Genomic DNA, 23,634 nt, shown 5'->3' with positions numbered 1-23,634 from the left:
GGACTGTGACTGAGCACCCTGGAAAATTCCCATCACATTTGCTGGAACATTTGCTTCCCAGTCTGACATAGTTTGAATCCCATGACCTTGAGGATAAAATTTTTACCCAAACATGTGAAAATGCAGTTTGATGGTGATGGGTAAAGCGGGGAGTGGCAGTTACCTGCATGTTCAAAGGAGACTGTAACTGGAAGTATGCTGATTTTAAATCAGCACAGAGTATATTTTTATCCCACAAAACCCATATTTTCCTACTACTTGGACTTTAAACTAGAACTGAAAGATGCCTCATTTTCTACAGGGGACAAAGCAAAAAAAAAATTCAATTTCAGCTTTGCTCCTTGATGTTTCACTTTCAGGTCAAAAAAGTAGTTTCGTATTAACCTACTTTATTCCACAGTTTAATGTCACCAAACGCTTCCAGATGAAAGCTGGTAACTTCTTCTACCCTCCCTGGAAAATGTGCTTCTCCCCATATCTTTCTGCACTGGTTTTGAGCTCCTAATATTCAGGAGGCATTCCCAAAGACTGAGTTCCTTAACTGCTTGGGCACTCACACTCCTCTAGCCACCTACTTACACCTTTTTAAAAGTCCCTGGCTCAGATTCTGCTCTCATGCACAGAAAGGTCTGATAGACTCCTCTCGCCCATGGGTAGGAGGCTCCTGCCTTTGGATCAGGCACTTGCTATCATGCATTCCCGAGCAGCATCGGGATTATCAGCTGTGCTGGCTGCGGAGCCACTCCTGGGAGCACAGCCCAGTGACGCCAGCCTCCTCCCCTGCACTCAGTGAGTAGAGAGGGGTGTGTAGAGCACGCTGTCCAGAATGAGATTTATGCACATTAAAATACAAGCTATCTGCTGGGGTTTTATTTGTCTCAATTTCACTGAAACAGACATGAATCATACATCACTTTTGGTATCAAACTTTGCAGTAGAAAAAAAAAGTTACAGTAAGACACAGGGTAGGGCAAGAGGGAAAGGGTATTGTTCTACTTTTTAATTAAGAATTTGGATGGCACAGCACTTCCTAACTGCTTCTTGCAAATGAAAAGTTTTTTTCTAATGACACAGCTCATTCCAATTTGCAAATGAGATCTTTTGAATGCTGTAATTTTAGCAGGACTTTTAAAGAGCTTTTGTTCTGATGATAATAAACTACTATTTTATAAGTGAAAAGTGAAAAATCATTTTACTTCACTAAAGCTTGTCATTATCACATTACAGCAAAGCGAGATCCTAAAGTTAACAGAAGTTTTGCCGTTGGTTTCAACTGGAGTAGAAGCAGGGTCAAAATCCAGGGGACTTGCCACAATAGTGAAAACACTTGCTCACATATTTGTTTCTTTCATAGGATTTAAGCTAGAGAAAATGAGCCTAAACCTCAATTACACCATGTTAAATGGTGAGACAAACTGTGCTTCCAAGCCTCCTTCTACTCTGACTCAGGGAAATACAGGGTTGCAAAAAGCCATCATGAAACTTCTGTGTTTTGCCTAGGCTGAGTAATGGACAGTAAATACACCCACAACTAATCCACTATGGGTCTCTGCCCATCCATAACGGCAAACATCTTAGTCAGTTAAGAAATACACACCCAAGATAACACAGCTGAGTCTCAACATTAGCAGGAGAAGCTTATACCTTTAGCTGCAGAGACTTGAGTCCTCTTTCTCCTGGCATTGATCACCTCAGCTGATGATATGAAAATACATTACAATGGATATCGGACAGCTTAAAGATGAAGTATTAAAATATCCATTGTAATGTTTATGCTTTTGGACAGAGACCAGATCCACCAAGGAAACATGGAGAATGACACCAACTCTAAATTCCAAGAGTCAACTCGTTTTGATTTCACAAAGTTCCCTTTTTGCATTCATTCCTCTGGATTCCACTCATGTCCACCTGTTTATTTAGAAACCAACTTTCTGTGAGAGGACTGCACCTGTACTGCACCTGGCTAATTCTGGAAAGTGCTAAAATTGCAAATAAAATCAAGTACACACTCAGGTACCTTTCTAAATAGGAATTACTATAAGTGAATGTTCAGATTTCCTACATCAGGAACCTTGTTCATTCCCCTCAGAAAGCAAATATTCCTCCATGAGCAATTTTTCTTCTAAATTTTGTCTAAGAAAAATACTTTGCTATAGAACATTTTTTTTTCAGATCAGCTGAAAGCAAAGGGACAGCTTGCTTTTTGATGTAATTAATTATTTCCATTTCATCTGTGCTCCTCTTAAAGTATGTAACATAAGTTGAAATAAGGGCGAGTTAAAGCCATTCCAGAAGCCAACCCCTCTAATGTCAGTACAGTTCTATCTGGCTGACTATCTGGACTAGAACAATACTCTAGTCTTAAAAGGGGCACTGAAAATCAAAACTGCTTTCAGTCATGCAAAACTAAGTATTTTGATAATTCACAGAAAGCATAAAAGAAAATTTAAGAAAAGCAAAGAAAGAGCAGAATAGTCAAACAGAAAGGGAATATAATTTACATCTACTTGGTAAAGGGGAAATAGTGCTCGGCTTTTCTTTTTAATGAGGTATATTCAGGTGTAGAATGACTTGTGGTATATTGTCAGGATACCCAAACTAAAATTGAGTTCACATTCACATTTGAATTTGGCACTTTGAGCCATCATTTATTTTAGCAAGCCTATTACTCTACTAAATGATGTTTAAAGCAGACCCATTATATTTTCTTAGATTCAACAAGAAGGCACATCCATACATTTTGATATAATTAACTCAGGTTTGTCTTTAAAAAAGACACTATAACTTACAGTCTGATGTTCAAAGCGAGGAATGCGGTAAATAAGAATTTATTTCCTTTCACATTCTGAGCAGAAAATAGTTGGAGAAAGAAGCAAGAGGAAAACTGGTGCAGAATTTGGAAAATGCAAGTTCAATTCCTGCCTAAAGGATTTGAACCCATGTTTCTATCACTCCTCACTAGAGCAGGAAACACTTTCCATTGATATCAACCTTTATTTTGGAGCTCCTCTCATAGCAATTGAGAGAAAAACACAACACCCCCCAAATGGTTAGGACATGCTTTGTAAAGTACAAAGCCCACATTAAAATCTGTTCTTGTGCTGCAAATCGGTTACAAACCAGAGCCTTCAGCTTGCTTCTTGAAAAGTGCCCAAGTCCTAGGTCTCTCCAGTTGATTGTTGTTTTCCCCAAAAGGGTACTCATGAAATAATGTCAGATACACTGATTTCAGGAATATCTTTTGGAAATAAAAAAAAATGAACAAAGTAAACCTTTTAAGAAAAAAAGTAATCTTTAAACCCCGTTCTTTCCTATGGCACTGCAATTTACAGACCACAGATCTGGTCCTGAAGATATTGCAAGAAGTAGCAAAGCTGTCACTGAGATGGACTGAAAATTATTAAGACTTGTGTCTTAGGCTTATTGGGTAATTCACTGCAGTTTCTCCTTACATGTTACAAAAACTAAATTACAACTTTACCTTTCACAGTCTGATCTACATAATACTATTCTAATCAGTTTCTAATGTACTGGTTCAAAATCAGAAAGGGACATGAAATTAACTGGATCTTGAACAAAGATATGGACAGTCTCTACAAAGACCCAGGCTGGATACCTGAAATCTTTAAGTATAACTAGAAAAGCATTAAAAGGTTAAGAGGGAAATATAGATTTAAAACAATGATGGACTTTGATTCCATTAAAAAGTTTTGTCTAACACATAAAAGGATGTCACTGGCAGTTAATGAAAACACAAGTATAAGAGTCCTACTAAATAAGCACATATTAAAAAAAAAAAAGGTACTGCAAAAAGTTGTCAGCAATCATATTATAGAAGCAAACTATAGAAAATAAGGAAGCTTGATGCATCATATATACTTATATGTTCCTTCCTTTTTGCCACAAAGAAAAATAATCTTGAGTTTCTTTTTAGAAATCTTTTTAGGCAACAGATTGAAATTTCTCCTTCAAATAGAAATAAAAAGAACCGGTACTGCAGCACTGTTCCATTTACAAATGCTTAGAGTAGTCAGCTGCACATTGGTATTTGTGACATAAATCAGTCTGTAATTAATAAACAATTATGAAAGCTTACATCTTTTTAAAATGTCCTCTATTCTTATTTAATTAATTGTATTTTAAAGCTGTATGAATACAACTCAAAAAATCTCCTTTGCATATAGTCAAAGCTATTGTTATGGAAAGCAGGTATAAGTAATTTTAATTTGTGAGAAGCAAGAAGGAATTTTAGATTTTTTTAAAATTAACTGTTAGAAACTAGATGACTCTAAGAGGTGGATAAATTACTGCAAATATTTTCACCTAAATTCTTTCTTTTTCTTCAATCATTTCAAACAATACATCTCATTGCCTTTCAATTACAGAAGTAAAACCTGGCGGAACAGCTTTCAGAATTGCTTTGAAACAGCCATTCTGAAATTATACTTTGTCTTATGCAAAGAGATTAAAACCATTACAAACTAGGTACAAATAATTTTAAAATTATTTGTTTCAAAAGGGACTGGCCTTTTCCAAGATGGGAAGGAGATCTGTAGAGCTCATCCTTTCCTCACTTGAATCTAAATCCAGAAAACATTCAAGCCTGACTCCATGCCAGTTAACACTGGGGATAGGGAGGTCTCGTTTTGTGGAGGTGAAGCATGTCTTCAGATCATTTCACCTTCCCCATGTTCTGCATTCATATGCACACCTCTGCGTTCTCCTCTTACATCCCACCATCAGAGCTGCTTTAAAGGGTGCAGACTGCTGTCTGAAGCACGGCTCCTGGCTTGTGCTTCGCATTTAAATCGTCCAGTAGACTTGCAAAACCCCGTCATATATTTCTGACTGAAATGGCAGCTAAAGTCACTCTTTTCTGAGCTTAAACAACGGGTAGGGGACTTTTTTCCCTACAAAAGACTGCAGCAGTAAGGACAAAACCATCAGACAGAACCCAACATTTCAGCCAAGGTTCACCTTAAATTCATCTTGTGAATACCTCCATTTGCTCCGGAGAATTTAAACCAGGAGTATACCTAATGTTTGGACTTTATTCCAAGCAAACACTGATACAGAGCAAGTTCCAAGATGAAACTATGGAAGCTACAGGTAGGTCTTTAAAAAACACTGTGGCTTTCACTCCACTATACTGAAGCACATTCCCATTCTGTAACACAGGAATAAGGCATATGCATAAGGTGAAGCCAGGCAGGACAGCTTAGGAAGGGGCAGGCTGGTTATCATTTTGCCCCCAACACATGTTCCCTGTTTTACCATCAGTAAAAGCATGAAATTTTAAGAGGAGCTGTTCCAGTATCTTTCATCTCATTCCAAAATTTTCCACTTTTTTGAGTTCCCCCACCATTTTAACTCTTCTGAGTCAAATGACAGAGTCCTTCTGACACTATGAAAGTTACAGTTTTTGTTTGCCTTGGTAGTAAGTAAACTTTTATTTTTATTTTTTTTTAAATCAGCAGGGAATGTCTTGGTAAGTTCTCCTTGACTGACCAATAAGATTGCCAACTTGTCCTCTTTTCGCCCAGTATGGAGGGATGGAGAAGAGGAGCTTAGTCTAAGCACAGGCTCAGGGGTTTCAGCTCATCACCCAGCAGCTCTGCCCATAGCTGCAAAAAAGACAATCGTTCCTCCAAGGAAAATAAACACACAAGGATCCCTTAGAATTAACACCAGCTAAAACAGACAAATATCAAGCACTTAAGACTTCCAGGGCAGCTTTGAGTGAATGAAGAACGAGGAGCAAGAACAAACTTTTACTAAATAGTTGCGCATGATTAAAGTTGAAGCAGTAAATACATGGCCCATCACAATTTGATGTTGAGTATACCAGCAGGAGAAAAAAAGTCTTGAAGATCTCTTTTAAAGCATTATCATGTAGCACTGCCTAATACAGCAGATGGGAGAGATTCTTAGGTGGACCGTTACAGCGACTCTGGTGTATCCAGTGTGTCTGTTAACAAGTCTATTTCACACTTTGTCAGTTTAACTTCAATAGTTTCATTAATAACTTTTCTACCTTGGTATTTCCCCCATCCCAAAACTGGTGCTTGAGTGAGAAACATCCTAGTGGGTTAGCAGGTAGTAGCTTTTGAATCGCAAGAACGTGAATGTTATTCCCTTGTTTATGGATTTGAGTCTTACGTTGGGGGGTTAGTTTTGAAGACGGTAAAAGGTAATTATTATCCTGTGTATACCTAGCTTCGAGAAGAGAAGTTACTTTGGGTAAATTTCTCCTCCCACTATAGTCAGAAGTCAAATTACCCCAGATTTCACTGCCCTAGTCAACCATACCTCGCTAGAGGACTGGTTTTGCTAAAGTTCATATCCACCTGGCTGACACCCTGTTTATGGCTCAAATTCAGGGAGGTACATGTGTACAACCCGAGTTCATAATTTTCCTGAAAAAATAATCTAGGCTTACTGAAGTATGGGGTACAAAAAGTGTGCACAACATAACACAATCTTAGACTTCATTAGGATGAGCAGTGTTAAATACCGCTACTTGTTTCTTATTGTATACATTTCTTTAGTTCAGGATGGTGATTATTAATGCTATGTTAACAAGCACATTGATGCCAAAAATAAGCCAAAAGGAAAAAAATATGCAATGCATACTTTAAAGAGGTGCTTTTGTATCACAAATATGCCTGCCTGTCTTATACATTGCCAGAATGTTTTAAAAAATAAATAACTAAACATTAAATGATCCAATATTTAAATATGCTACGTACCCATAGCTTTTCTCCATGTCACAACAGAAAGCCAGGTGATAAATGCAGTTAACATTTACGTCAACAGTTTCCTTTCTGCCTTTTATTAGTTTTTATACAGTAACCCATATCTCTTCACAGTTGCACGCCCTTTCCAGGGCAGACTAGAAAAATGATTACATGTGGCTACACAACACTTCAGGTTATTCAGAAAACAAAACAGCTTATCACAAAGTACAGATCTGTTACAGCCACAGTTAGGCCTTAGATTATAATATATTGCTATGGTTATATTTTAAAGCAAGATTAAGCTCAAATATTTGGCTCATAATTCATCTGTAGAAAAGCACTGAGTTCATATATTACTATTCCGCTGCTTTTCAGGATGAAGGCTGAAAGCATCAACATGATTCCTGTGCATCACCTTGAGGAGTACAGTAAGAAAAATGTGGTAAGGGGTCTAGTAAGCATGAAGCCCTAGTATTTTTCCAAACATACCTGCTAACTGGATAATGCCGTGTCTCGCAACATCATAGTAAGGGTGATTGATATTTAACTCAGGATCCTCAAGTGGTGGAGACATAAATGTTTCTTCCCGTTCTGACTGTGTATCTTCCGCTTCATCTTTCTGCAGTTCTAAAGGAGCAAGCAAGAATGCTTAAGTGCCAATGAACAAAGAAAAACTTTTGCCTCCAATACCTTATTAAAGGGTTGAATTTTGGCTCAGTTTGACAAAAACACAGGCCTTTATCATCATTTGTTGCAGTTTCAGATCAGTTTCTTGTTCTTTACCCTTTGTCACATGTGGGAAAAGCAACCCTTTAATACCTCAAAGCTACCTTCACATCCTCCTTAAGATTATTATCTGCTGTGATGCTCACAAAAATCTCTACAACCACTGGACAGCTGGCAAGCTGTGACCTTGCTATTCACAACTGCTGGTGTTGTCTCATCATTTCCTACACTCCCACAATCTGCTTGTTGTATCCATCTAAGCTTCTTGTCTTTTCCTTCAAGGTTGTCCAAATGGGGAAGTCAAAGTTTCAGTACACTAACATGTCCATTGACAGCTATTCCACACTAACATCCCACATGAACACTTTCTGAGAACAGACTCATTACTTTGCATAAAGGTAGCAAAGTGCAAACAAATCTTCATCTCGCCTCCCTCAAAAAATCCACTGTTTCCTCGAAATCCTTTAACCTTCTGAACTTGCAATAGGCAAGGCAGCCAAATGTCCATCCAACATATACTCCAGCTAGAGGCCAAGCAAAGGTGTAAAAGTCTGCTCAAAAGCCCAGTAAAATCAACAGGCATCCTTCCCCCAACTTCACTATATTCTGGACTAGATCCTAGAATTCAAATCTACTCTGCACTGAAATGAGCAACACAAGGTATTGTGTCATGATTGACCTTGTGTCAATCGACCTTGTGTCGATCTTGTTCCAGGGTTTTTTTGGTTTTGTTTTGGAGTTTTCTTTCCCAAGTTTTTTCCAAACTGTTGTAAGGTTCAAAAAGAGCTGATCCTAAGTACATACCCAAATGAACAGAGATTCTGGGACAATTACTGTCACTAATGTTTCTACACTATTCAAATGAATGTTTTCTAGAAACTGATGGGAATAACATTAAATTGACACACTAACACACAAGTGTCTTTGTGGCTTAAGAGAAGAAAAGGCACACATAAAGAGAAAAATTAATGTTCTGATAAGCTGCACCACCCCCTGTACATCATCCATCTCTTTTTATCATGCAAGTTTTAATAAGGTAGAATTAACAGTTTTAGCTATAACATTATTAGTGCCACTTTAAAAAGTACTTCAAGAATATTTTGCCTTCTAATCATCTGCATATTTCATATGCCTTGACCACCCTGCAAGACACACTAGGGCAGAGAGAGTATATTAAGTATTGATTTCAGCCAGATTTATGTGCCAGTAGCTAATAAGTGTTAGAGAAAAACTCTTACTAAATATTTCTGAATGCTTTCCACTCACAGTTTCTCAGTATCTTTCTATCCTATAAACAGCCACATGAAAGCTTTATTGTCTCATTTTTGGTTTTAACGTGATTTGTACCAAAAATGCATTTCACGAGGATGAAAAATGCCACTAGTGGCTGAGCTTCTCAAAGACAAAGAGGAGTCAGGAACACGTGTACTACTTTTACATTTCTTTATGTCTGGATTCACATTAAAGCCTCCTCAGTCCTATAGAAAAAAAACCATGCTTTTAGAAATACACCATTAGAGTCCTCTTCATACACATAAAGAAGTTTAAATTCTTATTATCATCTCCAAAATGTGTATTTTTCTACCCTTTAAAAGTGTATCATATATAAAAAGCTACACTAACCTTAAAGTGAAAGAATACTTTTCCAGTTAAAGAATGTTTTTGTCCCAAGAGGTGGGAAGAATAATACAAACATAATGCAGTATATGAATTTCACAGTTTATTCCCATTTTAAATATTTAAGTCACGTTAAAACTCCGAACAAGGAAAACACTATTTTGTTTATTAGGGGATTTTTTCATGTCTGAGCACTGTAACCACCTAAAGTAACAAAAAGTTGCAAAGGGGAGAGAGAAAAAGAAATAGAAAATGGTAGTCTGTGGGGATGTGAAGCAGTAGCTGTGAACCATTTACCATAATCCATTGAAACTTAACAGGCTTTGTTAAAAGTGAAAAGTATATTCAAGTTAAACACAACAGAAACAACCAATATGTTAACTACAGCCTTTGGTACAGAGAGGCAGAGGCTAACTCCTTCTGTAAAAAATTATTTTGTACTATGCATAAAAACAGACAGGTTTCCAAAAAGCAGGGGTAGGGATTTGTAACAAAGTATAGATATCAAGCTATCTGGCTTTGAGATGTGCCAAAGAACTAGAGAAGCAAAGTAAATACACATGCCCATTTGTACGGCACTTATTCACGGCGACTGAAGACCCAACAGTAATCATATCTACTGAAAAGCTAGTAAACCCTAACCTAGTAAGATAATTCTTTGTGAGCAAGAGATGTTTCATAATAAACACAAATGAAAAAGAAGATTCATTGTTCCAAACTGAGGAGACCTCAGCTCCATTTTTTTCCTGCAAATGATAGAGGAGTTTATTGCCCTGCTCCATCAGCTATAGCAGAGGACCACCTGTTATCAGTGTTCAACCCAAGCTGGGTTACAACGAAGGGACTGATCCAGAGCTTACCACGGCTGAGGGGAAAATTGCTTTCAGTGGATTTTGAATCAGGCCTTAGGAGTAAAAAGGCCAGCCTGCTGCTGCTGAAAGTCATGACATGGAGAAATCAGAGCTAAGGTGAGGGACAGGTAAAGGGAGACTGAGGGGACAGGGTGGGGGCAAGCTCTGGAATACTCTTGCTCTGGGGTTCAGCCTGGCATCCTCAAAAACTTAAGGAAGAAAAATGTAACGCTGATCTTTCAAAACGATGAGGCCCCTAATGCCATGGTCATATTGCTCAGCTCAACTAACATCTTGGCAGATAACATGCAATACAGTAATCTCTATGCTCATTCAATACTTGTCTGTTTGGAGTAATGACTCCCATTTGTGCCACAATATGTGATGATGGTGATATTCCAATAGCCTAGAATTGCACTAGGAACATCTACCAATAATTCATAAAAGCTGCATGTATTAAACTAACCTTCAACCCTAATGGCTTTAATAGGGTACACATCAGTACAGTGGCTGTAACTCATATTGGATTGCTCCAAGAAATATTACAAAATGTTGGTGAAGCCTCTCACTTACTGAAGATGCTCTATTAAATCACCTGTAACTCTACACAGATGCCATTTGAAGTACAATAAAAAATATTTACCTATTTCAGCTAACTTCTCATAGTCAATCTCAGACATGTTTCCCCTTAGGAACAAGTCTATGCAGATCTCGCTAACTGATTCTTGCAGAACGAAATGGTCCTTGGGTCAACCCTACAAAAATAAACAAAAAGTAGCTGTCATCACAACGTGGCATATTTTACACACTATACAGATATAAAAAGAAAATAACCCCCACCCCCAAAATCCTACTGCCCAATTATTGTTGAGGAACCAGCTCATCTGCATTTGAGCACCATTTTCTTACAACATAGAGTACTATAGAAATATTTTAAAACAGCGGTCCAAAAAATAAAAGCTACATACAATAAAAAGACTTTCAACAAACTAATCTGGTTTTATTGGGGAGGGCAGTTCTTTTTAAAAATACTTACATATTACACATTTTTAATGATAAACATCAGAATTGCAGATTAATTCACTTCTGGAAACAACATACACCTTCTTAGTTTGTTCTTCATTTTATTTCTCTGATGAAGAAGATATATACTCCATACCCTCACACCAAAGTAATTTATTCCATAGCAGTTTTAAGTTTTATTACAGGAAACGTTTTATACCACACATTTCATATGAAGGAGCTTCATGAAAATTTCAAGTGAGCATTAACATATAAAAAACTGGAAAAACAGCACTTCCTGTGTGTAATCACTGTTTTTTGTCAAACACTCTGAGGAGTGCTTTGTAAACAGAATACTAAGTAACACACCCAAAGTGAGCATCAGGAGCGAAGAATACGATTTAGAAGATTTGTTTCCCCAAGCAGCTGCTCCAAGCAGCAATAAGAGTACTTCCCTTAAATTAAAAACCCAGATTCGGGTGTGGAGGTGAGAAAGAAATTGAGCTTTTCATATTCTCCTTTTAATTTAATACCCCTGTTTTACACCAGTTTGGTTTCATCTAAGCATGTTAAATAAAAAGAAAACAGGCACATTTATGGCTTGGTTGTTGAGAAAAGGCATATACAAGCACATTGTTCTCCTCTGCCAAGAGGTTAGATATTGTATTGCTACTTCAAAGCACTGAAACTGGGAAATTATTTTGGACCAAGACCAAACAAGACCAGAGAGTCTGCCTGCTTGCTGCTGCCCACCCTGCACATCCCAAAGCTTAAGTAGGTCAAGTAGGTTTATTCCAGACCCACAAGTCTGAAAGCTAGATACCAATCTTTTTTTTTTTTTAACCAGAGAAAGGCTATATAAGTAATTTGCTAGAAATAAAATGCACACCAACAAAGCAAGCGAACATCTGCTTAATTATAAGCATACGTTTACCTATTTTGCTGAGGAGGGATAAGTCATTAGAGTGACCACAGTTACTACATGTGTGAACTAGAGCCAGGCTCTAGCTAATGCAAAGTCTATCCTTTGGGTTTCAGTTTATACAGGCAAAACAAATTTGCATCCTAGTATATGGCTACAGCTCCCAGGTACTAACTACACTAAAACAAGTACCTACTAACCATCATACTATTTAAAAGAGCTTCTGATGGCTAATTAAGGTTTTCCATAAATTTTCAAAGCATTTCAGAGATCTGATATTAATGTAATAGTAATTATCAAAGGCAACCATGCATTTCCATAACTTGCTGCACTGCAGATAAAATATGAACATGGTTCTACCACTTTGAAGATTTTCAAACACTTACCAACTATTTCATAACAATCTTATTTGTTTCTTGTTGAAAATAATTATCTCAATTTACAGGAAACTCTCAATTTAAAAGCACATACACAGGGAAAAGTCCCCTTAAGTTCAAGAGAGAAAATTATGCAATTTCTCACTGAGCAACAATTTTCTTAAAAAAATGAAAGCAATTCTGGGCCAGATATATTTCAATTCACGTTAATTTTACCACATGGTATTCAAAATTATAATTCCACTGTTGTTTTTAAATTATGATGCAAAAAAAAAAACCCCTTAGTAATTGATATTCCAACCAGTAATTAATTTGTTTATTATTATTCTGAGTGGTATTTAGACATTTCTAAAATTAACAATTAGCAACTAGTGTGATAATGCATGTTTTTTTAGCAACTAATTTGTGGCAGGTATTGTAGATGATTTACTAATTGACGTAGTTTACTCATAAATACTTGGTATATTATCTGATCATGTGTACCTGTAATGGTCAGGAGTAAATGGTACATAAGTATCTACTTCAAATAAACAAAATTTAAAAATGTTTTTTAAAGTAAAGTGTAGTTGCACAAAAAGGAAAGCTGACTTTTTCTATCTTATCTGAACAATCTCCTCCCAACTTTTTTTCCTAAAAAAAATGTTTACATTTTGTAGGAACATAATGATACTGAGAAGTTTTCAAGGGGCTCCAAATTCAACCTACAGCTCACACTTGTATTCACACCTCTTAGCCTCCAACTCCACCGAGTATTTCAAGCACACCTTTCTGCTCTTTGCTGAAGCTGGGACTTGACCACAACAAGCTCTTTGTGACTTATTTTTCCACTACGTTTTTCAATTTAGTTTTCATCGACTACCACCTGCATTCAGCCAAACTTTCAGAACAAAGAAAGCCAACATTCAACATATCTGATCTTCACAGACTTCACCCCAGCCAAATATTTCCGAAAGCTCTTATAAGGAAATGGGGCACTACTTTCCTTCTAAAGTACCTATTTACACCAGGCCTTTCCATCCTATTTAATTTTAACCGTAAACCATAAATAAAATCATAAGCCATAAAAACTAGACTATATCTTTAACACTAGAATGCTTTTAGATGACATGAGTAATGAAAGTCTCAATGAACTGATGGAACAGGAAAAAAAACCCCATCTCCTTGAGCCCCCACTTGAAGAAAAAAAAAAAAGATACAATCCTTGTGCTGCATAACATTGAATAAAAACCAATTTCTCCTTCATCCTAATTGCTAACACAATAGTTAGAAGTAGTGGCTCAATCTAAAGAGGACAGATTTAAATCTCTCTCAAAACCTGCTGAAAAACATCTGGCTTTTGAACACCAAAGTTACTGTACAAGTGAGAGCAACTATGATAGCATTAAAACATTTGCAAACGTTTAACGCACAAAGTTACTGGGAAGCTAGAAATAATTTAGACGGAATCAAAGAAGAAGGGAAATGAGGAAGAAACCATCTGCCTGGTTTTCAGCTTACTGTTCCCTTGGGGCAGCAATTAGAAAGTTTCCAGTTACAAGACAAATTTACTGTAGCACCCTCGGAAATTGATTTCCTGTTGACCGCAGCATTCTCTGTTCCTAGGAGATAACATAATCTCCTTAATAGCGTTCCATGCCACGTATCACCGTTTCTAGTAAACTGTCAGATTTAGTGCCTTCCCCCACCTCACCCTGCCAAAAAGGCAGTAAAAAAAGCCCCAAAAAGAGCCGAACTACAAGCTTTTCATTAATAATAGAAATTTGGAAGTACTTTACAAAATACCACATCCTATATCCCTCTACAGGCAAGGTTATTACTTACTGACATCCCTAAAAGAGCATTACTTTATCGAAAATGAAGGCAGTCACGCACGCAGAACTGCTTGATAATGAACTCGCATCTACGGATAGTCCAAACAAAGGCAAGAGATTCCTCCCAACATTTGTCAAGGCGCAGACGTCTTTGATGCCTATTCTTTTTGTTCACTCAGCTGTCAGATATGATGTTCTTCAAATTTAAATAGTGTGGTTTCTCTTCTTTTTTTTTCCTGATGTTCTTGCCTTCCACTGATATTCTTTGTTACTTTTAAAAGGTGTGACACAGCTCACCACGTAACATCAGTCTGCAATTACATTTTGATAGGATGAGAATTCTGTGTACACCCAGTATTTGCTAAGGGGTATTGTCTACAAAACCAGGTAAAGTGGTTTCAGAAGATTATTTATAATACTGCAGTAACTTTGCTATAGAATTTATAAACACAGCAACATATGAGCTGAGTGCATAATGTACTCATGAAAAGTGTATTCAAAGCATCCTGCTTTTCTTCCCATAGGTTGTCTGCACTAAATAGTATTTTTTCCTCATTGTATTTCCTACACAATATCTACCAAAACCAAAGTCCATGTTCTTCATTAGTAGTTTGTTTCAGGTATTTGACATAATTTATTCATTTATTTTCATATTTCATACTGCAGCTTTTCAATACTTAAAGGGGTCTTACAAGAAAGATGGCAACAGACTTTTTAGTAGGGCCTGTAGCGACAGGACAAGAGGTAATGTTTTTAAACTAAAAGATGGTAGATGCAGACTAGATATAAGGAAGACATTTTTTATGATGAGGGTGGCGAGGCACTGGAACAGGTTGCCCAGAGAGGTGGTAGATGCCCCATCCCTGGAAACATTCAAGGTCAGGTTGGACGGGGCTCTGAGCAACCTGATCTAGTTGCAGATGTCCCTGCTCATTGCAGGGAGGCTGGACTAGATGACCTTTAAATGTCTCTTCCAATCCAAAATATTCTGTGATTCTATGATATTCTTTATTGACCTACCATTCTTTGTTGGCAATACGTTGGTGAAAAATCAGTTAGACCATGCATAGGAAGTAGACACCAAGATAGTATATGTCTACTATACTATCTTGGAGAGCATACAGGGCTGTGGTCCTTTGGGCCTCCTTTATTTTAAGGACTGATTTGGGTCTAGTTCAGCTAATGTCAAAAGTCTGCCTTGCTACTCAGAGGGTCTGTCACAACCTAGACCGATTTTTGCGACAGAATAACTAAAATCAAGAGGAGTACTGTATTTCCACATATACAACGCATGGATTAGCTTTTAAAAAGGAACCTCTGGTTCAACAGCAGAGCAGTTGTACACCCAAGCAAGTAATACAAGCAGTACAGTTGATGACAGCATTCCTTCACTACTCACCACTTCTTCACAGATCAGCCTTTTCCTCCAACGAGCTCCCTGTCCCTGAACTCCTGGCTGCCTCTGCTGCAGCAGCACCAACGCCCAGCCAACTCTTCTTGTTCTCCCAGCTTCTGCTCCCCATTTTGTGCAAAATGCTGTGGGGGTGGGCAACCTGAGGGTATGGAGTACATACTCACTCATTTTAAAATACCAGTACTTGTTGGAGTTACTGGAGATCTGCATCGCAGGTGAAATTATCGAAAATCCATTCTTCTTTGGAGTTTCTACAAATTATCAGACCATAGAAACTCTAAGTTTCACTTGGCAGCTGATAGGGGTTTGGGGCTTGTTTTGGTTTTGGGTTTTTTTTTGTTGTTTTGGGTTTTTTTAAATCTATAGCTGCCATACTAACATTTCCCAGCTACCCTCTTTCCTCTCTCTCCCTCTACTCTCTCTTGCTTCTCTTCTTTCTTTGTGTCAGGCAGCTGTTTCTACTGTATACCTAACCAAACAAATAGCAGAGGTTTACATATAGCACCTAGATTCCCCCAAACTTTTGGAGGCATTTGGTACAGTATTTCACGGGGGGGGGGGGGGGGGGAGTGGCGCAAACAAACAAAACCCCACCACTTTTCATGTGAGAGCTGGTGCCTCATTTGCCTTCCTAGCATCACGATAGTGGGCAACGCACTGCCACCACTGCACACTGAGAGGCTGCAGGTGGGGAAGAGATGTGGTATAGCCCTGCTTGCTGCTGTACCTTCACCCAACACCAAGGGATGAAGGAAGAGGGAGCCTATAACCTACAGCCACACTCTCAGTTATATCTGACAGCAGCTTGCATCTTTTGGAGAATATATAGGGCCCTAAAGTCAGGCCTATACTCTGTGATAGAGATGTGTAGATGTGCAATGTAAACACCCAACTGCACCTACCATGCTGACCAGAGGAGAAATGGGAAGTATGTAAGAAAAAAAAAAAGGGGGGGGGGGGGGGAGAGATGGATGAAACCTTTCTTAAAATAAAGGGGGTCTCGTGTTCGCTGCAATGATTTCTCCTTCCACACTGAGAGCCAGTACAGATTCACCCTACAGCCTGGACTCCCATCCTCTGCAAGGATGCCAGCTGCATAAAGAGGCTTTGCACACAGCAAGCAAAGCTGCATGGCTGCATCTCTAGTTTTGCACAGAACTGAAATACCCTTTTCAAAACGAAAATACTGTGAAGCCTGGAAAAGTAAATATTCTAGTGTTACCTCCACACATCAATATTGATGAGAAGTGTTATTGAACCCTGAAATTCAGGAAAATTTAAACAGCTTTAATTTTATTAAACTTTCCATTTGGGCTCTAATCCCAAATTAATTTTACTACTGTAATAAATTCCATTGGTTTTGGTGCAGTAAAGATAAACATACACGAATTCCTAGAACTGGCCATATTTCTCTGCAATGTCAAAACATTTTTAACCAAACTTTCCATGAACAATTAGTTTTCAAAAGAAAAAATAATTCATCAAATTGAAAAAAAAAAAAAAGAATTTGAAGGATGATGATACACAGGTTGGTAAATTAATATTTACAATTAGAAAATTGTTATTTTGAAAAGTTCAATGCAAGTTTACAAAAGGTTATCCAACTATGTATGGATATTTCAATCAACTTTAAACACATAATCACTATTCTTAATTGCATCTATATAAATTGATTTCCATATCACTTAACACACAAAAATATCATGCTACAATCTAAAGCAAAATATTAGAAATATTCCTACAACTGTTCAGCATTAAACTTGTACATAAATTTTAACATGCTTTGGGTTCTTACATGTTAATTTGACACCTCTGTTCTTTCAGAATTAACAAAAACAGTAAAGAATTTACAATGGTTAAAACTACCCATCTCCATACAAAATAACACTGTGCTGTAGTATCACTTCTCTGTCCCAGAAATAATGTAAAAACTTATCTATTTTTAGGGCTAAGATGAAAAATAATATGTTAAAATGGAAGAGTAAAAATAAAAATTAAATGCATATGGCCTTAAAAAGAATCCAAACGAAGACTTTATCCTTTCTGTATCACATTAGTTTGGGGGATTTTGAACTTCTTTTCATACGATGATCAGAGAAGGAGCACACACAAAGGTTAATTCCTGTGATAGATTGAGACACAGCCTTGAAAATCAGAAAGAAAGGAAGACAGTCTCCCCGTCACGAGCCTCTGTGCTCTGACAGAGCATCATACCAAGTTACACACTGATCAAACAGCACTGATTTCTCTGAAAACAATTTTCTACTACGCTCATCCATTCAGTGCTTGGAAACAGAACGGCGTTTACTTGCTGATGGTATATATTGCCCTAAACTTGGAAAGAAGCCCAAGTTCATACAGCAGTTTTTTCAGTATTTACTCCTGGATAAATACTAAAGCAATATTCTTCAGTTACCGAACCCCCCCAAACACCTGAATTGCTTTGTTTCGTTGGAGTTTTGAAGCCACACAGAAATGTGGTTTTGCTCCTCCAACACCTGGGCCACTCAGAGCACATCTGCATTGTAAATCTGGGCCATGAAAAAATAAGTCTACATGGCAGCGCCCCCCAGCATAGCTTAGCGCCATGCAGAAATCCTGGCTGGTGTCTCAACTTGGCAGAGCAATTCCTGTGGACAGAGTGCTACAGGTAGCTGGCACTTCTATGGTCCTCATGCCCACAGTGCATGATTTCCCTACAGAGCCTGCACCCCAAACCCTACTTCCTTACACCCAGGCATTACTGCTGTTAGGTCTAGGGACTGTGGTTTTGATGCCAATTTTTGCTGGCAACTTGCCCCTGGCTTTTTTGTGCTTACACTCTTTTAACACTCCCACTTCGAGATGAGGTGGGATAATCCCGTCTTCTGTTCAGCCAAATGCCAACTCTCTGGTAATCCTGGTGCCTGCCGGCAATGTGAAGGAGGGGGAGTCAATGACCTGCTACTTGCTGTTCCCTCCTTGACTGTGTTTTCAGTCATACTTCTCTGTGCCCATTCAAGTGGCTCTTTATTCCTCCCTTGATTTAACTCCCCTCACTTTGTTTTCCAGCCTTCCCATCCACCAAATTCTTCCTTTCTCCTTTCTGTCTGGCATTCCCCTTTGCTCACCTCTTTGTTTTCCCTTCCACCATGACTCCTATGTTTTCCACCTTCTCCCTAGTTCCTTCACCATGGCTTAGTTCCTCTGTGCATAGTTTTTCACCTGCAACCACCACTAAACCTGCTGGTTAACACAACCCTCTGCTTTGCTGATGTCCAAGTTCTCCTGCCTGAAGTTCTCTCTGTTCTCATCTCTCCCACTCCTGGCACAATCAGATTTCAAGCTCTCAGGCTGCATATGAATAAATGAACCTCCAAGGTTGCATACTCTCCAGGAACAAAGGGGATGGAAAGCCCATAACTGCAGTAAAGGGGTTTCTTTAGTCCACTACATTTCTTAGGGCTACTCTGATATTTGTTAGAACAGAATTCTGTCTGAAATTTGCAGACAGATCTTCTCTTATTTATACAACTTCCTACGTTATTAAGGCTTAAGAATTCATCCCACTATATTTTTTCTGCTTAAACTGTTAATGATGAAACCTGACTGAACAAGTAAATGTATTTGTTCATATTTCCTTAGTACTTACAATTATACTGGCAACCAGAACTGTAATTTTCTAAGCAATGGTTTTCATTTATGATATAGTGTTTGCTGAAGCTTGATGGCTCAATAACCTGGTACACAAACAATTTTCATCACAGAGTTACCAGCATGAATTCAGTGTGAATACAAAGCAAACTCTATGTTCACTATGTATAGCAGCAAAGATAGGAGAGACCAGTAACAACAGAAAGGGTAAGCATTTTTATCAGAGATGATAAATGTAATTTTGAAGCATCCTCTTAACCCCCGTTGGTTCAAACCTTGTTTAGAACAAAATTTTATTAATGTCGAAGGGAAGGAAGGAGGTGCCTACATGCTACTTGTTCTGATGATAAATCAGACTTCAGGTTCTGATGCCATCAACTGGGTAATTTTTAACCAGCACTGCATTCATTTAAAGCAAACATCCACTGTATATAAAACAGATAAAGCAACATTTGCTACACTGGGCAAGAAAGTGAATTCTCAGCAGGGAGGATGGTAAACACTGTGTAGCACACTCCTGAAATGAGAAGTTCAATTTTTGTTGGACAGAATTATTTTTCCTCTCAGAGAGAGCCTTGGGGGAGAACAATGTATTCATTAGGGTGGTGGTGGTTTTTTTTTTTTGTTTTTTTTTGTTTGTTTGTTTTTTTTTTTTTTTTACACATACACCCATGTTTGTATATAAGAAAATTTAGAACATAATTACCTAAAATAGTACAGATGCTGGAGTGGGACAGAGATATGAAAGTACAGGGTTACTGCATAGTGCAGCACAAGCACACCCTTCCTGCGGCAGGGGCTGTGTTGTGGTTTGGGACATCCTTTACAGGCTGTCCTGGGCCATGAACAACCCCCACGGGATGCATAAACCCAACTCTGTCCACTCCTGTCTTTCCTCTGAGAGCTGGCTCTGGACTGCAGGCTGCCATGCAGACCTCACTCACCTAATAAAACATGTTCCCACAGTTACATACTATGTCCAGTCTCAAAGTATACTGCAACTTGCCTGCCTCTATAATGCTTGTGATCACCTCTGTTGCAGGACTGGAGCAGGTAGGTAAACAGAGCAGGTTATACTCTGAACTTACAGACTGCCCATCACTTGTTTTCCTCCTCTACTGGGAAACCAGAGACACATTGTCATGTCACTGACCATGAAATATGTAAGCACGGTCTCTTCCCCCCGCCCTGCCACACCTTCTCTGCTGGAAGGAGTCGAAAAATCTATTTATGGGAAGAATTAAGTATGTCAGAGTGAAATAAAAATTGTTTCCCTACTGCGTATAAATACCTGCACGTATCAGCCATTCCCAGTTCTGAAAGCGCTAAAGTAAAGGGATTATTTCTACCCATTACTAGCAAAGAGGTTTTGGAAATACTCTTTTGTTGTCTGAAACAGTACAGCTATTTTCTTATCACATCCACTCGTTCATCTGGCACAGTGCAAGCACATGGAAAAAAGTGCCTAATGTATAACCAATTAACAGAAAGCCATGTAAGCTTGCTGTATCGTTAGGACAAAATTATCTGAACATGGATAAGTGGCTGCAACGTGACACGCTACACCACCATTTTTTGATTCAGCGTAAATGTTTATTGACAAAACAAAGATTACTATAATGTAATCATAATAAACATTAATGATCAGTCATCTATGGAACTTGCTCTGTAAATTAATATATTGTAATACACACTAATGTGCCAGAATTATGTTGGGCTGAACTCATGTTTAACTAGCGCTTCCATCTCAAGGGATTACACACTTTCAATTGCAGACAAGTATATTTTTAAGACTCTGTTTTTTAATTAAATTAATCTGACAAGTTACTGGACAAAGGGTTGGTGTATTATGATAAAAAGGGTTTTTTTAATTGCATAATTATTCACTGGGGATTCCTTTGGCTGGAATAAATTAGGGCTTTTAAAATAAATTAATATTCTTCTTATATTTATGTAACACAGGCCAATGTTTCCAGTTCTTGTCAAGATGTAGCGATACCCCGGCTTACCATCACCCCTCCCACATCCAAGCTGCACAAAAATGAAATAGTACTGTAAAGCAGAGGAGGCAAGTTCCAAAAGCTATTTTATATGGTGAACATATAGCCCACGTTTAGTTATAAATCTCAATTCAAAATCAAGTAAAATGACGATAGTAGCACCTATTGTTCCACTGCTTCTCCATTTGCACTGGATTGTTTCTTAATCAGTGCACTGAAGACCCAGTTAGCTGTTGGTTTGCCCGAAACAATTATTTCCCCATTAATTCACAAGTATTAAGATTAAATGTTTTCCACCCAGCCAATTGTAACTTTAGTACTGTATTTAGTACTAAATTTAGTGCTGTAAAGCCTGGTAGCGTTTTACAACGAGTTCAATGCATGATGTCAAGGAAGCTGCCAAAGCAGTCCATGAAGCATTTCAGATGAGAACTCAGTCATTGATCTGCTTGTGCCAAGGGGCTTAGTAGGGCCCAAAAACAGTTCACACGTTCGATACTATCAATATAATCAAGCAGCAACAACAGCCACTTCAAATCTAACCTTGAACACAACTTCCATATTCAGTCCACCTCAAATTTCCCCTCTATTCACATCAGCACATCCCACCCTCAGAATCTTGACTATTAAAATCACATCCCACACTAAATTTCTATAGATACTTTGGAGTTACAACTGAACAAAAATTGAAAAACAATTTTACATTTCGAGAGCTTCAACTATTTTCTTGATGTTAGAATTGTAAAGACAATGTTAAAATGTTTCTTGCTTATCTTGCCACCAAAACTAAAACTCACTAGCAACTCAGACGGACCTTATTTTGCTGGCTTTTGTGAGCAAAATTTTGTGACAGGTAATGTTGGTGGAAGAGCACAAAGAATTCCTGTACGTGCAAAACTGCAGAATAAAATAATAAATTTGTCAGCTAAGACTATGGAGTAATGGGAACTAGAGGAAGAAAAAGAAATAGAAGAGGAAAAGGGATGAAAAGGCAGATCCTTCCATACTAAATCGTAAAGGCTGGAAAAAGCCCCACCTAACCCTAAAGTTAGACTTAAAGTTTGAAATATGGCTAAAAGGCTTCCTGTCCATTTTCCTTCATGTTCACTATGCCCATGTCTTTTAGAGGTGTAATTCTCTTACCTGGTACGGCATACAGAAGACTAGCTCCAAAAAGACTAGCTAAAATCTGCGTAAGAAGTGTCTCGTGTCATGGTTCAATGACATATTAAGTGTGACTTTCAAGTTCCCTGTACTGGATCAGAAAAGCTGAGGTCACATGAAAGAAAGAAATGACACAGCATAAGGGAACTCTACAAATTCAAGTTTGTTCAAACAATTTTGGCAGGTTAACTTTTTTACCAGAAAGATTTATGTGGCATCAAGTATCTCCTCTCCTCCTGAAGCTGACATAAACAAGGATTTATGCTTTTTGCTGCCTCAATGTACTTTGACTAAATTGACAGAAATGGGATTGTGCATCACTGCATGATCCGGATCAAATTTTTATTGCTGGCTGATCTGCTTGCATGTATATTTTGTAATAATGTTTGTGGAACCATTGCCCCATTATAACGACTTCGACCCTGAAGACATCATCACCTTATCCAAAGGTATTTGTCTATATTCATGCATGTTACAGAGCAGTTCTCAGGTAAGATTCTGTAGAAAAAGAAATGAAGTGGTAGCAGTAGCATGGTGGCTGAAATGATTACTTACCGTTATTAACTGGATTCTGCTATCAGACCTTTTCCATACTTTAACAAAAGTCAACTTCAAAAGAAATCTTGCCAATTCCCTACTGTCATGTAAAACTACTTGCTGTCATTGCATCTGGTTTATTACCTTTCCCTCTTTAACTGCACCCTCAAACAGGCACAAATTATCATCCTAGGAAAGAATCAAAATTTCTAACATCTGGAAAATAATAAATCCTATTTCCCACATAAGAAATCTAACACTGGTAACATATTGCAGGAATGATGCGTATTAGCCCATTAATCTCCACGAAAAACACAACCAGAAGGCTCTTCAGAGGTACTTAACAACACTGGTATCCAGATCTTTTTGAACTTTTAAACATACGTATACTAATTGCTACACAAGTCTAAAGATACAAGTGGATCAGTTGTATACACACTTACTTAAACCTATGCTAACATCTAACAAGACCATATTGTTTATTCATTATTCTTCTCTGTCAGCACATCACAAAAATGGAAAACACAGAAATTCTATATTACTTACATGTTGAAGTAGTCTTAGCGTTGCTACAGTCTATAGTGTTGTTACAGGCTGAAGCATACTACAACAGAAGCAACACAAAGGTCTGAGTTTAAGCAAGGCATAGAGGGAAACACTATGGTTTTTACTAAGTCAAAGAATGCAGCAGGGTTAAAAAACAACTGGTAGGTTTTCAGGCACTCAAGCCCTTCAGGTGACCTCAAAGAGAAGCCTGTGCAGCCAGCAACTTATCATATTATGCACCTTCCAACAATATTCCCTTTGATATGTTTAATAAATATTTAATAAGCAGTATATAAA

At 38.0% G+C, this 23,634-nt stretch overlaps 1 protein-coding gene across 1 annotated transcript in view; it reads right to left on the bottom strand.

Moving 5' to 3' along the window:
- Positions 1-23,356, bottom strand: part of ARHGAP8 (Rho GTPase activating protein 8) — a 69,877-nt gene extending 46,521 nt beyond the window's left edge. Inside the window, exons 1-3 of the mRNA XM_072876189.1 lie at positions 23,338-23,356; positions 10,575-10,686; positions 7,227-7,364 (exon numbers count right to left, since the gene is read on the bottom strand). Coding sequence (XP_072732290.1) covers positions 7,227-7,364; positions 10,575-10,611 — 175 coding nt within the window. The 5' untranslated portion in view covers positions 10,612-10,686; positions 23,338-23,356. The remainder of the gene's footprint in view (positions 1-7,226; positions 7,365-10,574; positions 10,687-23,337) is intronic.
- Positions 23,357-23,634: the final 278 nt, after the last annotated feature.

This window comes from Ciconia boyciana, chromosome 1, assembly GCF_034638445.1.
Source record: "Ciconia boyciana chromosome 1, ASM3463844v1, whole genome shotgun sequence".
Classification (NCBI taxonomy): domain Eukaryota; kingdom Metazoa; phylum Chordata; class Aves; order Ciconiiformes; family Ciconiidae; genus Ciconia; species Ciconia boyciana.
Note: the sequence above shows the minus strand (reverse complement) of the source record. Positions and strands in the feature narration are given on the sequence as shown.